Source organism: Pteropus medius, unplaced genomic scaffold (assembly GCF_902729225.1).
Source record: "Pteropus medius unplaced genomic scaffold, Ma_sr-lr_union100, whole genome shotgun sequence".
Lineage (NCBI taxonomy): Eukaryota > Metazoa > Chordata > Mammalia > Chiroptera > Pteropodidae > Pteropus > Pteropus medius.
The window spans coordinates 6,911,860-6,929,568 of NW_024354499.1; the positions used below are offsets into that span (position 1 = coordinate 6,911,860).

The following is a 17,709-nucleotide window of genomic DNA, read 5'->3' on the forward strand; positions in this document are numbered from 1 at the left end:
TTGGATATTTGAACTGAGATAAGTGAGTCAAGGTTGAAAGCACAGACCCATGTTGAAGGGGGGTAAGGAGAAGAGAGAACATTAAGAAAGCTGAAAAAAATCAAGAGATAGTAGAAAAACCAAGAGAGAAAAGAAAAAGTGGTGCAGTGGCTATTGCTGACGTCTGCCCAACACCTTATCTCTTTTCTCTTAGACCCATCTTCTGGGACACAATGACTGGTCCATGGATGGGCACACTACACAAAGATATGCCAAGTAGTCTTTCCCTGTGATTATAATCTTGAACCTCGAAGCAAAATGCTTCTTCTCTTTTGTGTCCTTATATCGGAATGATGTAAGCCCAGAATTGCCTATGCCATGCTCCCTGCTCATGGCAAAGCTTCAGCTGAGTAGGTTTAGATGTGCCATGAGTTGATAACGACCACCTGTGCCTTGCAGCGCAGGAAGACGCTCTTAAGGGGAGTTAGTGGGAGCTTCCTAAGGCATCTATAATCCTAAAGTCTTCTCGGCTATTTAACTGTCAGTTAGTGCTTTTCTGTGGAACCATAGACGACCAGAGAAGCTGCACCAAAAGCATCCCTTTCATGCTGTCTTCTGAGCTAGCTTTAAACTGTGCCGCCCCGCCATACCCTGACACACATCTGTGAGCTGTGTGGGCGCTTGATCAGTAGCAGGTAATGCAACACAGTACACACAGTATACTGGTACACGTGTACTACAGTTTCAGGTGAAGTAGAAGAAAATGAGACCAGCAACAGAGGGAAGCAGAGATAAGAGCTGAGAAAGGCTAACCTTTGATAGCATTTGAGCCTTAGGACCCAAACATCCCTGAAGCCAGATCCAACAGGGCCCACACAATTATATAACTCGACAAATGCTCTGAAGTTAGGTATCTTTCTGTTGCAAATTAGTGTCCTAATATATAAACTGAAACTCGGAGTGAGTGACAGACCTAAAATGTGAAACTGCTTGAGTCAAGACAGGGAAGAAGGTAACAGTGGAGGTTTCTGTATTTTGGGCTGAAAAGCTGGAATTGTTGGTATATGGAAGTGAAGCAGTGGGTTAAATTGTTACCTATTTTGTGACTCAGGCAAGGCCCCCACTACCCTAAAAATGGCAACTTTATGTACTTGAACTTGGTATAAAGGCATAGGGATATTGGAGTGAGAACTGAGAAAGCCGGATGTTCCAGAGCCTTGCCAACCCCTTCGCCACTGCAGTCCCTGTAGCTCCTGCCTTTACAAGGGTCATATCCCTCCTTGTTGCCAGCTTTATGTGCATCCTGGGGAGGAAGACAGGTCCCCACTGTTTCATTTTTCTAAGAGGCAGAGACCAAGATAGATGATATTCATCTAATGCCCAGAAGAATGGGATGATTCCTGCATTGCTGTAAAAGGACTGAATCTACAAGAATGAGAACCCAGATTCAGAGGTGCTGATTTAATGATAAAAGATTTTTTGGGAGTTGTTACTAACAAATGAGGCCACCAAAAATAATATGATCAGGCCAGCCGCTGAGGATTTCAAGTAAACTCTATTCCTCTCTTGGCAAATAAAGATTTGTGCTTGTTCATGTCTTAAGACAGTCCTCCAAGCCCCTAGCTCAGAGAGTAGGCTGCTAAAGCAGTAGAGATCCCGGTAGAGGAAGTCTCCCAACCATTTGCTCAGGTATGTATGAGGACAGGGGAGCTCCTCCTAGCGGGAAGGCTCTGGAGCATCCAGACACTCTAAGGGGCCCACGCATGTCAAGAGAAGGGAGTTGACAGATAGAACTCACTACACCTATCGTATCAGGCTGGAGGAGGTAGCTTCCTCCTTTGTAACCCATTTCTGAGTGCGGTGCAGCCCTGCCTCTCTTCCCTACCAACTGCCCTTCTCCATATGGGGCCACCATCTTATTTCCAGCCTCAGGTAAGTCTTCTATTTCTCTATTTGCTTAACAATCACTTAACTATACTGTAACCATAACGTACAACATATAGAAAATGAAAAGCCCCTAGTCATACGGGGCCATTTCTGCATTCCCCAGTTTCTTCATTTCTCCCACTTCTCCAATTATTTGAAGGGTCTGGCAAAAGACCAAACCCATCTATCTAAAAGGGCTGCCATTTAAGGTAATCACAGAGATAGACATGAAACAAAAAAGATTTTACATAACATTTATTTTTTATCCCATCCTTATTTTGACTTTATTCCTCACCTCCCATTCTTATTCTTTTCTTGGAAATCCAACGTTGGATTTTTTTTAAAAAATGTTTCAAATCATGATTATCTAGAATCATAAAATTTTCTTCTCTCCAAAAGGGAAAAACACAACTATTATTCTTATGCAGCATTTTCAAATACGCATGTTAATATATATTTTATAAACTATTTAAAATAAAACCCTTCATCCTTTGAGGTTATTGTCTAGTTCACTGACACATCTCCCATAAGACATTAATTCTATTCATTTTCATGAATGAGGTGGGAACTATACTAAAAAATAGGATTTTAATCCCTGAGGTGCCAGTTAAAATGGACGAGGTTGCCATTGCAACACAAGATTTAAAAAAAATCAGCCTTAAATAACAAGCATGGCTCATGCTATTTGGATCAGAATCACCTCCACAGCATGGAGTCATTTAGAAAATTGCTTTTACTGGGTTAAGTTCACCCTGCTGTTCCTAGCCCTCACGCTATGATCATTGTTCCTTTTGTAAAGGAATAACACATAGCAATGAAGTCTGCAGGAATTCTGAGATCCTCAGAAATTAAGAGAAACCACAGTCCTGTTTCTCTAATCTCCATCCACATGGTTGGAGAGGGTTTTTCAGCACCATTCCAAGACCTGGAAAGGGTGATGAACCGACTTGGTTTTTCTTCTCCATAAATTTAGCCACAAAGGAGAAATCAGTCCTCCTGGCTAGAAAACGGGGGTGTTTTCTGCTCATCTCTGCTGCCAGCAGTAACCGCAGCAGAACTGCATTCAGCTCTGCGCCCACCCTCCTGGCAGCCCCTCTCCCTTCCCAGCGGCTTCCAGCGGTGTGCAGGTTCATGCTCCTTCCCCTAGTAGTAGCGGTTCAGGCTCCTGGTCGCGGGCACCTCGGGTTGCCCGTTCATCCAGATCTCCCTGATAATGCGCTCCCGCTCCTCAAGCCGCTGCGCGCGCTCCAGCTCCTCCGCCGACGTGAAGACGTTCTTATTCAAAGTCCTCTCGAAGCGGCGGTGTCTCCTGACCGAGATGTCAGATGCTGTGTCCGAGCTGCCATCCTCACTGTCGCTGCTGTCGCTGCTGCTCTCTTGGTCCTGCAGAAATTTCTTCTTGGGATGCCGGCGGCAGTCTGTGTGGCAAGAGATCCTCATCACCAGGGCAGCCAGAGTGAGGACCAGCCCAATGCACACACCGGAGACGAAGTACAGAGCTGCTCGCTCAGGGTTCTCTGGAGGAGGAAGAAGAGAGCATTCAAGAGATGACAACTCCATATGCAGAGAGCAAATATGACTCCAGAGTACCTTGCATACCTCTCAACAGACCCTCTGATGGTTACAAATAGTGCCTCCCATGTGACAAACTGCATAATGTATTCAAAAATATAATTATCTACAAATGGTGAATCTAGGTAAAGGGTATATGAAATTCCTTTGTTATTTATGCAACTTTAAATTTGAAATTATTTCAAAATGAAAAGTTAAAGGAAGAATACTTAGCTCCTACTGTAAGCAAGCGACTATGTTTAAATGTCATTTGAATATGAGATGTCTATCCAAAGCCTATTTTCGCCTATACTAGAAAAATCTTTGCATCTGAATTTGCTCCCACAATCCCTTGAATAACCTTTTAACCACAATTGCAGGCAGCTGTTTTTGCTTCTGCTTCTCCTCTCCCTCCTCCCTCTCCCCTTCCCTCTCTTCCTCTTTCTTCTTTTCGATGGCAAATTTATAAATAAAATCAAGGACAAACAATCTCTTTTATTCTCAGTATACCATTACAGGCCTGTCAACAAATGTAGGTAGCTTCTAAGGTGCCCCCCAACTCCTGGTATTCACATCCTTATGCAAGCCCTGTCCTTTGAGGGCTGGACCTAGTGGGCTGGACCCAGTGACTTACTTCTGACAAATAGAATATGGCAAAAGGGATGGATGAGTCTAAGATTAGGTGACATAAGACTGACTTCCAACTTGCTCACACTCTCTCTCTGGCTTTTCTCACTCTCTTGCTTTGCTGAAGCCAGCTGCCGTGTAGTGAGTTGCCCTACAGAGAGGTCCGCACAGCGAGGAACCAAGCGTGGTCTCCGGCTAACAGACTGCAAAGATCTGAATCATGCCAACAGCCATGTCAGTGAGCTTGGAAGTGAATCACCCTCTGGCAAAGCCTTGAGGTGACCACAGCCCTGGTCTTGCAGCAACCTTGTGGGAGACCTTGGATCAGAGAACCTAGCCAAACCAAACCCAGATTCCTAACCCGTGGAAACCGAGAGATAATAAATGTATGTTGTTTTAGGTCACTACATTTTGAGATAATTTGCAGCAATAGATAATTTATACAATCACAGACTGAAAGCCAATGCAGGCATTTTGGAATGACTTTATCAGGTTAATTTGTTGGGGAGAAATTTGAGCTCTCCCTTGTTGAGAGAGGAAAAAGTCATTCTGTGATGAGAAATATGCTGAGTGGGCCCAGCATGATCCCCATGTGACGAGCTCAGTAGAATTAGAGCCTTTGGGTGAACAGCTTTTTCTTTCTAGCTAAGTGTGAGAACACGAGGACATGCCTGGTCTGGAGTCACAGGACATGGTTATTCTGACAGGACCCATGATTGACACCTGCAATTTAGTTTTCCATAATCTACATTCACTGGTGAGTATCAATTAAAATATACATTGTTTTGTGAGTTTTTAAAGAATATAAGTAGGTTCATATATGACATACATTTGCATTTTAAATTTAAGAGCATTTCTTAGAGAGATTTCCAGATATGTGAATAGCATTCTTTTTGCCTGATGCATAGTGTTCTGTAGTATAGATCTATCAAAGTTTATTTAACCATTTTTTATTGATAGCATATAAATTGTTTCCAATTTTTCACTATTATGATCAATGTGATAGTCAATATCCTTGTGTCCTTGTACACATCTCTTTCTTTACATGCAAGCAAAATTATTTCTACGGGTTAGTTATCGAGAAATAGAACAACTGTATCAAAGACATAGGCATTTTGAAGTTTTATGTATTCTAAAGTGTACCCCAAAAGGCTCCATCAGTCTAAACACAGCATATTGAGCACATGTGTTTATGATCCTCCCTTCTCTCTGAAACCCCCACAAAAATGACAGGGATGTAGATAAAATAAATATAAATTATAAGTACAAAGAGAAGAGTAAAGAAGAAAATAGAAAACACGAACAGTCAATACAAGAGTAATCAACAAATGATGTAAATGCAGTGAAAAGGGAGTGACACCAGCATCGTGGCATGTAAGACATCCCTACTTTTTGTCTCCCACTTTTTTACAACTAATTAGGCATCTATCCACAAAGAGAAGTGTTTCTGTGAGAATTGTGTGATCCAACGACATATACCGAGGGGCTTGGGAGGAGTCTCGCCCACCTGTTCATCTGGTAATAGGCAGAGAACCCGCCTCAAACCTTCCCAGAGAGGCTGAGGAAAACCTGAAGAGTGCTGCCTTGGGAAAATACTCACAGAAGAGAGAAAATTTGTAAATCCTCCCTCTAGAGGGGAGATTCCAGCAAACCATTGGAGCAAACAAATAAACAAATAAGATGAATTGGGATTCAGCAGAGAGAGGAAGAGAAACTTTTGAGCACTGTCCCCCCTCCCCCCACCAAGGTGACACAGCACAAGACTGAACTATCTCATGACGACCTCTCCATAGCTGGAAATGGAGAGTAGTGCATAGTGCCCGGCTACCAGAGCTGTGCCAGATGCTGCAGGATAAACCCATTTCTCTTCAGCAACTCAACCCAGAATACTGGGCAATGGAAAACCAGAAACTTGAGTTAAAGCGCCACCTTCTGGAAAATGAAAGAGAGGTTTTCAGCAGCCAGACAGGTGAACTGTAAGAACCAGAGAAGATACAAAAGCTTAAGAAATCTGCCACAAAGTGGAGCAAAATATACAGAGCAGGTATGTAAATACAGGGTCAGAGAGAACCCCAGATATAACAGGTTCAACAAACAGTTCCCCACTTGAAGGCAACTAGTAAAGAGTTGAGGAGGTGTCTGCTCCATCAAAGGCAAAATCAGCAATGCAAAAACTACAAGGAACATAAATAATCAGAAAAAAAAGTCATCACAAAAAGGTAATAATTCTTCAAATAACTGAGCTCAAAAATACAAAATCTTGCAATCTACTGGATAAAGAATTCAAAAGAGCTGTTCTAAGAAAACAATGAGCTCTAAGAAAACACAGAAGACAAGTCATCAAAATCAGGAAAAATATACATGAACAAAATGAGAAATTTAGCAAAGAGATAAAAACTATGAAAAAGAATGAAACAAACATTCTGGAGCTGAAAATTCAATGAATTAAATAAAAAGTTGAGGGAATCTGCATTGGGGTATATCAAATAGAAGACAAAATAAGTGACCCAGATGATGGGAATTTTGAAATAACTCGATTAGAGGCAAACAGAGAAAAAAAGAATTAAAAAAAAAGTGAAGAAAGCATACATGATCTATGGGATTCAATCAAATGTACAAATATTAGTATAATCAGGGTCCCAGAAGGAGAAAAAAGAGTAAGGGGTCAGAAAGTTTATTTAAAGAAATAAACCTGGGAGAGACTTAAACATCCAAGTTTACAATGCTAAGATATCACCCTTTAATTTCAATGTAAAAAGACCTTCTCCAAGACACATTATAATGAAACTGTCAAAAATCAAAGAAAAAGAAAGAATCTTAAAAGCATCCAGAGAAAATATTATAACCTTCAAAGGAACTCCCTTTAGGCTATCAGCAGATTTTTCGGCAGAAACCCTACAAGCCAGGAGAGAATGGAAGACATGTTCGAAGTGCTGAAAGGAAAAAAATTGCCAGCCAAGAATACTCTATTTGGCAAAGTTATCCTTCAGATACGAAGGAGAAATAAAGACTCTTCCAGAGAAACAAAATATAAGGGAGTTCATCACCTGCCTCACAAGAATTTCTTTCAAGACGAAAGGAAAGGATACTAAATAGTGACATGAAAACATATGAAAGTATACAACCCACTGGTAAAGATAAATATATAATCATTTGGCTATAGGATAAAGGTTAAAGGAAGAGTTATAATTAAAATAACTGTAGCTACTATAATCTGTTAATAAATACACAATATAAAAAAGAGGTAAATTGTAACATCAAAAATATAAAGAGGATAATAAAAGGATGGAGCTTTCATATGTGACCGAAAAGCTGTCAATCTTTTACCAGTATAATGGTAGCTGTGGGTTTGTCATTTATGTTCCTTTTGTATCCAATTTGTTGAAGGTTTTTTCAGGAAAGAATGTTGTATTTTGTCAAATGCTTTTCCTGCATCTATTGAGATGATAAAGAACAAGAAAGGAGATGAAATTACTATCTCTAAGAGATATCTGCATTCCCATATTCATGGCAGCATTATTCACAATAACCAAGACATGGAAACAACCTGTGTCCATCAAGAGATGAATTCTTAAAGAAAACATAGTGTGTATGTATAAAATAAAAAACTCAGCCATAAAAAAGAAGAAAATTCTGAGATAAATTAATAAATCTAAATACTGTATTGTATCACTGATATGTGGAACCTAAAAAAGGCTGAATTCATAAAAACAGTAGAATGCTGGTTACCAGGGGATGGGGAGTGAGGAACTGGAGACATGTTGTTTAAGGATACAAATTTGCAATTAGTAGATAAATAAGTCCTGGAGAGCTAAAGCACAGCATGGCGATTATAGACAACAATATTGTATTATAGACTTAAGAGTTCCTAAGCGACTAGATCTTTTTTTTTTTTACATTTGTATCTATAAAATAAAATGTAACAATGGTAGTTACTGAATTCTTAGTTATATCCAGAGTTTTCATTAAAAAAAAAAAGCACAGTCTACGATCATGCCACTCTGAACAAGCCCAATCCCATCTGATCTCGGAAGCTAAGCAGGGTCAGGCCTGGTTAGTACTGGGATGGGAGACCACCTAGGAAGACCACATGCTGAAGGCATAGAAAATAAAAAATAAGGGACTGTGAGCTGACAAGGTCCTTGCAATCTGTGAGGTCAACCAATGGTTGCCTCGCTTAAACACACACACACACACACACACACACACACACGTTGAGTATAAAGTCAAATAAGAGTACTTCTCAATATTTTGTGCAATCATATGTACTTTTTTGGATATCAGTAGCTAAATTCATAATGGTATGAAGTTGGGAAAGAAGCAGGAGGCAACCAAATGGCATCTTATATATATAATGTATACACACACACACACACACACACACACACATATATATAAAATCTCAAAAGAGATTTGCTCAAAATAAAAAACTTTTGTGGTTCAAAGATATATGAAGAAAGTGAAAAGTCAACCCATAGATTGGGAGAAAATATTTGCAAATCATATATCCAATAAAGGACTTGTATCCAGAATATATAAAGAACTCTTACAAGTCAATAATAAGAAAGCCAAATTTAAAAATGGGCAAAAGATTTGAATAGACATTTCTCAAAAATATATATATAAACAATAAATAAGCACATGGAAAGATTGTCATCATCATTAGTCATTAAGGAAATACAAATCGAAACCACAATGAGATTAATTTTTCACCCATTAGAATGGCTACAATAAAAAAGATGGACAGTAACAAGTGTTGGCAAGAATGTGGTGAAATTGGAACTCTCATACATTGCTTGTGGAAATGTAAAATGATGCAGCCACTTTCCAAAAACAGTTTGGAAGTTTCTTAAGTTAAACACAGATTTACCATATGACTCGGCAATTCTGTTCCTAGTTATCTTAAGACTCGTAGTCTTAGCAGAGCCTAAGAGACTAGATCTTAATTATTGTCACCACAAAAAAAGAGATAATAATTATGTAAACATACAAGAGGTGTTACCTAATGCTACGATAGTAATTATATTGCAATATGTAAATGTATCAAATCAACACATTGTCACCTTTAATAATATTATATGTCAATTATACCTCAATAAAATGTATGAATGAATGAAGTAAAAGAGGCTGAAACTGAACTCTATTCAGTTGATATTCAGCAAACAGAGAGGATTGAGGGAGCTCTTGCCTTGAGGAGCTTAACAATCCAGCAGGGAAGCTGACCCACCCGTTTTATTACCAAAAGGAAGTGCTGCTATAGAAGTATGAAGAACAATCTTTAGAAACGCAAAGGTGTGTGGAAAAGCTAAGTTCGGATATGGGAATATGAGGAGGCTTTCTAGAAAAAGGTATCCAAATCTATGCTTTTAACAGGGTGGAAAACCATCAGGCAGATCAGCTTCTAAAGAGAGGCATTCAATAAGTGATAGCTCACTCTATTTCCTGCCCGCCTGCCTGCCTGCCTGCCTGCCTGCCTTCCTTCCTTCCTTCCTTCCTTCCTTCCTTCCTTCCTTCCTTCTCCTCTCCTTTCCTTCCTTCTTTTTCTTCTTCCTTCCTCCTTCCTCTCTCTTTCTCCTTCTTCTCCCTTTACTCCTCTCCTTTTCTCTGTCCACTCATCCATCTATCCGGTATACCTATTTCTCCTCTTTTTTCTTTCTTCTTCTTTTCCTTCCTTTTCTTTATCCACCCATTGTCCTGTGAGTGTACGTCTGTCTCTTTCACGCTTTGCCCTCATTCCATCTATTACACAGTTTAACTTTGAAGATGGTTACTGAAGTGAATTTTGGAAATTGCTGTTCTCTCTCTAGCTTAACTAGTCATTCCTACCCTGCTACCTGATCAGAAACTATCCTTTTTTTTTTTTTTTTTTTTTTTGCCTGTAGCAGTCTCAGAAATGGATTCCCAGAGAAGCCCAGTAAAAGCAACCAGAGAGGGCAAGGGAGTTTACTGGGCCTCACTAGGTCCTGAGCAGGTGATTTGGGGCTGATTTTCAGAGCTGATGTAATTTGTGTTGTTTCTCTTCATCATTCCTCTGCAAAAGTCAAAACTGTAGCTCTATTGTGGTTGTTTTTTCTCTTTTCTACTCCAGGTCACTTCCTCTTGGCCAATGATCCAACCTGATCTTGAGCAGATCCAGACAGCTGTTAATTGCCCAGGAAGCAAAGTGGAGAAGGCTATTGTCAGTTGTTTTCCCTTAATAAATAAAAATAAATGTATTGCTGTATCTTGCTTCCTGCAGGGTCATTGTTTTCCTGGGCAGGAAGAGGCCCTATGTGGAGGTCCTGGGGCTAATTTCATTTGCACCCTCAAAGGTCAGATTATGTCCACCAGCAGACGCTGCAAGACAGAAGAGCAACACCAGCCCAGGCCAGGTCAGCTGGTTTCCATGCAAGTGGAACCTTTTCCTTGCCTGGACTACCTTGTTGGCCCCAAAGCTTGCAACTCCTTTAGTAGAAAGAAAGAAGTTTTAAAAATAGGCCTTAGAGATAATAATGGGGCTTGTGTGGCATCAGGGATTATTCAACATAATCTCTTCTCTGAACTCTTAAGGCACTTGTCTCTTTATGGGATTCTGCCCTTCCCCATAGAAAAGCAAAGTTTCTGCTAACACTTCTGCCCTCTCTGAAATGCTGGAGGAAGCTTCTTTCCTTCTCCTCCCATCCCTGACTTGCTCTTCCTCTGGAATAAGAAGTATTGGAGAATCACTGTTCCCACTAGGCTGCTTCTGGTGTGTGTGATTTTGCTTTTACTTCTTTCATCTTCCCTTCTCTTCCCTCCCCCTACCCCTCACGCCCCAGGAATAAACACCCCAGAAGAGGCCTTCCATTACTCTACCATCATCCTCATCCACCCTCTTCACTTTTCTTCTCCTGCAATGGGACAAACCTGCAGTCCTACAGCCCTAGGACTCAAAGGGAGCTAGGCAGAAGCTCTGACCCATCCTCTCTCTCTGGCTTAACCATCACATAAGTTAATACTGTATTCTGATGCTTTTCCAGCTTTTGAGTCTGGAAGGGAAGAAGAATGTGACTAATTAGCCCCTCAAATTTAGGCAGCATTTTATGTAGTTGTATTATAATTAGTTATGTAACCATTACTTTTCCCACATGACAGTGAGAAATTTGAGGGTAGAATCCATATGAATCATTTTGGATTTCCAGAACATACAACATAGTGCCTTGCTCATGGCACATATCTTACAAATATTTATTGAATTAAATCATGAATACATGAATATGCAATTTCTAAAAGTCCAACTAATAAAATTATTATATGTAGATAAATAAATATGTATATTGATGTATATATGTATGTATATGTGCATATAAATGTGTATATATTAGTACAACATTAAAAGAGTATGAGATGGAAAAAATTCTGAAATCACCATAATCTCACAACTTGAATATGCAGTATAGTGAAATGAGTTTTCTTCTATTCTTTTTTCTCTCACATAAAAATGTATTTATTTGTATTTACGTGGTTATAGAATATATATACAGAAATCTCTGAGTCAAAGAGGATACATATTTTTATACCTTTTGATACACATTGCCAAGCGGTTTTTCAAAAGTGGTACATTTACTTTGCCATTAGCTGTGTATGAAAGTACCACTTTCATCCTGGAGGGATATTCCAATTGTCAAACTTTTAAAAATATTTTAGGTCAATAAATGGTTACTATATTTATTTCACAAAATTTACTGTGAGTCTACAATGCCTTCAGGGCTGGAGACATAGAAGTTCTTAGCCCTCACAGAATTCCCAGTAAAAAAGGGGAATAATATAAAATAGAAACTAAGATATTTTCAAAAATCCCCCAATTTGTGACTATTGATTGAGTTATGGTGGGCTAGGTTCCCTCACTACTAGGAAGCCATCTCACTTATGACAATCTCATAGGAAATGTGATGCGTTTTCTGGCCAATTACTACATGGTCCATATTGCTGTCCTTGTAAGGATATTAGTTAAATGAAAAAAAAAAATCTCTAAAAACTTTACATTGGAAAAAATTGCTGTAAGGAAAATCAAAGGTCAAAATGCCAAATTGGGAAAAATATTTAAAATATTTAACACAGACAAAAGACTAATACACAAAGAGCACTAAAAAGAGCATTAAGAAAAAGACCAACAACCAATAAAGAAAATGGATAAAAGAGATGAACAGTCCACAGAAAAATAAATACAAATGGCATTAAAAATATGAAAAGATGCTCCCCTAAAGCAGATTGGCACACTATGGTTCACAAGCCAAACCTGGCCAGCTACTAATTATTACTGGCACACAACCATGCACATTCATTTATGTTTCATCCGTGTCTGCCTCATGCTACATTGCAGAGTTGAATAGTTAGAACAGAGACTGAATGGCACCTAAAGCTGAAAATATTTACTATCTGATTCTTTACAAAAAAAGTTTGCTGACCCATAACTTAGAGAAACAGAATTAAATGACATTTAGATATTATTTTTCATTTACCAGACTGTCAAAAATCTGACAGTCTGAAAATACTGTTGCAGGACCTTCTCATACTTCTTATAAAGAGTAAATTGATAAAACTCTTTAAATGGCAATTTGGTAATATTTATCTTAATTAATAATTTATATACACTTTGATCTAGCAAGTCCACTTTTGGGAATTTATTCTACAAATATACTTGAACATGTATGTAGGCGATAGTTATTTATTGCAACAACTCTGTTGCCCTGTTTGAAAAGATCTGAACCATTCTCACCAGCCATCAATAGCAAACTGATTAAACTACGGCTTGTCTATACAATGGAATAGTATGTAGCTGTCTGAATGAGGAAGCTCTCTATACACCGATACGACATATCTTAACAATGTATTGTTCAGTGAAAAAAGTAAAGTACAAAATAGTATGTATGCAATGCTACCTAAGTTCAAAGTTGGGAGGTAAGATTATATGTTTATATTTTCTTACATCTGCACAAAGAGCTCTAGAAGGATACAGAGAAACCTGGTGATGGGTCAAATCTGGGGACTGGATGGAGCAGGCAGCTTTGAGGCAAGAGTTCTCAGTATGTATCTTTTTATATTATTTGATCATTGAGTCATGTTCAGGCACTGATGTGCTGAGTATCTAATGGGTGCCAGGCACTAGATGAGATGCTGACAATATAGCAGTTAACAAAAGAAACAAAAAATCTCTGTGCTCTTGGGAACTTACATTCTAGTAGGGGATAGATAATAAACAAGATATGTGAATAAAATAGGTAGTACGTTAGATGGTGATAAGGAGAAAACAGGAAAAATAAGTAGAAGGATGTGAAGTGCTGACAATGCTGGAGGGGAGGAGGTAGACAGTGACTAGAGCAAACCTTGCTGAAAAGGTGACTTTTAGGGAAAAATCTAAAGGAAATGGAAAAATGAACCTGGAGAATGTGTTATCAATTCAAACCATTAAATTAAAAAGAGCAATCATTCCATTTAATCTTCGTAACAACTCTATTAGAAGTTATTAATATTAATGAGATTATTAGCCTCATTATAAATTATTACATTATGATCCCAAGGGGTTGCTTACAAGTAGTTGAAACAAGAAATGTTAACTCCTCCAATCCAAGTGCTGAGATAGAAGGAAACAAAACGTGTGGGGAGAAATTAGATGGGCACCTCAGCCAGCGTGTAGAATAAGGGGAGAAGATGATGCTGAGAGTGCTCTGAAGATTGGGAGGGAGTTGTCCCATCCAGGACTGGAGGGAAGAATTCTTGGAAGAGGAAATGACTACAAAAGTGAAGACAGGAGCAAAGGCCTGGCAAGTGGTTTAAAAAGGCTGGAGTGAGGTCTTGGTCAGGGAGGGCTATAACTGAATACGGGCAAGATGTCAAAGTCAGACTCTAAGAGCCTTGGGAAGGCACTTAAGAAACTAGTTTGGAGTATCTCAAGCCATCCCCAAGTCCTTTCTCTCTTGCTTGCCTCTACTCTAGAGCATGTCTTTCCAACTTTGGCACTATTGATATCTCAAACCAGTTCTTTGTTGTCAGGAGTTGTCTTGTGCATTGCAGGATGTTTTTCCCACCAGATGCCAGTAGCAACCACTCCTCCCGCCCCAGTTTCAAGAACCAACAACGTATCCAGACATTGCCTGAAATCTCACTGTAGGGCAAAATCACTCCTGATTGTGAACCACTGGTTTGGAGGTTCAAGAAACTAAAATTCTCATTTTTCCAGCCTCCTTTGTAGCTGCGGGTAAGGTAACTCCTGTGTGTTTAGGCCGCTAAGCTGAGGTTTTCTATTATTTGCAGCTAAAAATCATTCTAACTGTGAAACCATACAAAAGTTTGGATTTTATCAGAGAGATAATGGGGATCCACTAAAGGATTCTAAAAAGTAAAAAGAATTGGATCATCACAACTAAATTTTGGAAAGATTATTTTGCTACAAAACATAGTCTATGAAGCAAGACTGGAGGCAAGTAGCCACGGAAAATGCCATTATGGCAAGGTAGGCAAAAATAAGATGAAGCTTGAACCAACTCCGTAGTGGTAGGAATAAAGGGGATGGGACACATCCAAGGGACATTAAGAGGCAAAGTGGACCAACCCTAAGCAATTGGATATGGAGAGTGCAGATGTATCAAAGATTAAAAATTATATTTATGGTATAGGTGATCCCCTAGATCGTACACAAAAGAAGAAGCATATTTAAAAAGAAGGACAATATTCCATTCTAGGCCAGGTTGAATTTGAAATGCTTATGGCACATCCAAGTGGTAATGTTCAAGGCATAGATATACACAGCTCTGAAAGTCAGAAAACAGTACAATAGCGGTAATTTTTAAAAATATATGTACGATAGAATTTAAAGTTTTAAGTTCCAATAAAATAACATTACTCATTACTGAAGTAACATAAAGTATAGAATACTTAAAAATATAGCTACACACAAGCAAATTAAAAATACACAGACACACACTTATACAACTCCAGCATCTAAGTATAAGTTGCAGTAAAATGTGGTTACGTATACATGAGAATACATACACATAAATGGCATTATACTGCCTATGCTCTGTGGTAACAGGCTTTATTCACCTAAGAGCATATAATAAATATCTTTCTATTTCAATTAACATTCACCCATTTTTCTGATTTTTGACTATTATAAATAGTTCTGAGATCAACTGTCCTCATAGTAAAATTTTTGCCCATATCCATAATTATTTCCTTAGGATAAATTCCCAGATGTAGACTTGCTGGCTAAATGGCATATGTGTTTTTAAGGTTTTTGACTGATGTTCCTAAATCATCCTCTGGAGAGATTGTAGCAATTGACGATCCCATCAGCATTATGTGCGAGTACTTACCTCCCCACACTTTCTCCAAAACTGAAGTTGTATACTTAGTTACGCAAACCTTTGAGAATTTGGTAAAATAAAATGTTAATTTCACTGTTGTTTTCATTTGGCATTTGTTTAATTGCTAGATTTTGAGCTGTTTTACGATGTTTTACCAGCAATCTGTATTTTTTCTGTGGCAAACTGCTGATTCCTGTCCTTTGTCCACTTATCTTTTGCTATACGTATCTTTTATTGATTTGTAAGAGCTCTTTATATATTATGAACTTTAACTCTTCTTCATCAATGCTATATTTTTTTCTTAGTTTGCATTTGCCATTTAATTTTAGGGTACATTTTGATAAACAGATATTTAAAACTATAGAAATGATCATGGTTTGAATTGGTTATTATAAAGAATGGGAATATGATGTATCTACAAGCAAATATAGAGACTGAAGTACAGTCTGAAAGGCTCAGCTGAGGTCAGATATCATGAATTTCTAATAACTTGACTCTGCAAAGTCGTAGCTGCATTTGGTTACTGGAGTGCAGAGGGAGAAAGTAGGATTCACTTAGAGTTAGGATTTGCTCGTTGGTTTAACCAGAACCTGGATAAAGGAATAAGAGAGTTAAATGTACTAGCAAGTGTGTTGCTGAAATGATGGGTCACATGAGACAAGATAAGAAGTAACTGATGTACTGGGAGAAATTAAGAGGGGTCGGGGCCCCACATAGCTGAAGATAAGATAGCCAAATAAGAACATGACAGAGCTATAAGATTAGGAGATTTTCTACAATTTCCTTCTATCCTACTTGTCATTATTGCTTTTGATCCATTTATTCTATTTTCTTCTTTTAAAAACAATGATTATTTGTATCTGTTATATTCGCTTTCATATTTCATAATTTCTTTGTTCATTTCCTTTACAGGCAGGCAGTGTTCCCCCATCACACTCAGAATCAATTTTCAACCGTCAAGTCTATTGATTGGATTGAACACATTTTATTTTAGCCACTCTACTTTCCATTTCCTTGCATAATCTTTTTATCTTAGCCCGTACTTACTTAAAAGAAGCATTGTCTTCCTGCATCTTAAGCAATATTTAATTCCAGAGTGTGGGGTGGGAAGGAGAAAGGTTGAAAGAGAGAGAAACACAAGGCCATGCACCCTTTCGGCCTTTCTGACATCACAAAACACGCAGTAAACACCAGACCATTCGATGAGTTACCACGCTCAGTGGTCACAACCCAGGGTCATGCTGGCCAAAATGGAAAACTGCCAAGCACCTTCCATGCTGAGTGGAGTTCCAAAGTCCAGTACCCTGTTTGCGCTCATCTGAGATATTTTCTTGCAACAACTGATTTACAAGTGTCCCCTGAGGCTCTAGAAACTTCAGGCCCTCCCTGGCTCTCCCAATTCATTTTGGGGGTGACTTCCCTATAGAGTTGAGGGGATCATCATTCAATTGCTTGTGAAAACATGAACCAGAGTTTCAAACATCTCTTTTCTAGCTCCAATGCCCTTTCTTCCAAGAACAGACTCAAAGAAAGAGTAAAACTGAGATGTATGGGTGTCCAGTGAAGGAGGCCCCAGGCACTGGGCTTTTTAGGAAGGTGAAGAGCTGACTGAGGACCTGGGCTTTGCTGATCTGAGGAGGGAGAAGCCTGGATTTGGGGCATGTGCAGACTACATGTTGCATCTTGCCAAACACAAAGGAGCCAGCCAGGTATGCCCTGAGAAGTCCTCCTTTCTAAAATCAGGTTGCGTGTCATCCAAGATTGTCTCACAAATAGAAGCCATGAGCTTCCTTTATTTTCAACTCTGGCTCAGATTTTCCATTATAAATAGAAATGTCAGGTTTTGCATTTGAACTCTTAGGTCAGCACATATCAACCCTGGCTCAAGAACTAGAAAGCAAAACCAGTCTTTGTGAGAGGAAACCTAATCAAAACTTTAATCCCTTCCTTTTTATATAACATCCAGACGCATCGGGTGAAACAAAGAGAAGTAAAAACAAACTATCGAAAAATTAAAAACACTCAAGCAGCAGAAAATCACTTTGGTCATTCAAACCAGTGAGCATTTTCATGTATTTTTTTAAAAAATCAGCTTGATGGAGGTGTATTTTCATGTATTTTTAAATGGCTCCTCTTATATGAAGAGCATCGCAATAAATCATCTTAAGGGAAAAGTCAGCCATTTTCTTAAATGAGTACAACTTTGAACCAAGGATGGGGCAAATATCAGACTCTCCCAGACTGACATATCCTCTTTCTCCATGCCTTCCAGGTTTTCAAACACCTCACACAGCCCCCCAAA

The 17,709-nt window shown here is 38.9% G+C and overlaps 1 protein-coding gene and 1 pseudogene across 6 annotated transcripts in view; one reads left to right on the forward strand and one right to left on the reverse strand.

The window, feature by feature from the left end:
- Positions 1-623: 623 nt before the first annotated feature.
- Positions 624-17,709, reverse strand: part of EVA1A (eva-1 homolog A, regulator of programmed cell death) — a 45,429-nt gene continuing 28,343 nt past the window's right edge. For 3 of the 6 annotated variants that reach the window (XM_039852414.1, XM_039852417.1, XM_039852415.1), the window contains exon 3: positions 628-3,422. In XM_039852414.1, the coding sequence (XP_039708348.1) occupies positions 3,049-3,422 (374 nt within the window). In that variant the 3' untranslated portion in view covers positions 628-3,048. Of the gene's footprint in view, positions 3,423-7,410; positions 7,519-17,709 lie in introns of all 6 variants that reach the window. The other 3 variants (XM_039852413.1, XM_039852412.1, XR_005650560.1) reach the window with 2 other exon arrangements.
- Positions 8,067-8,185, forward strand: LOC120594697 (uncharacterized; annotated as a pseudogene).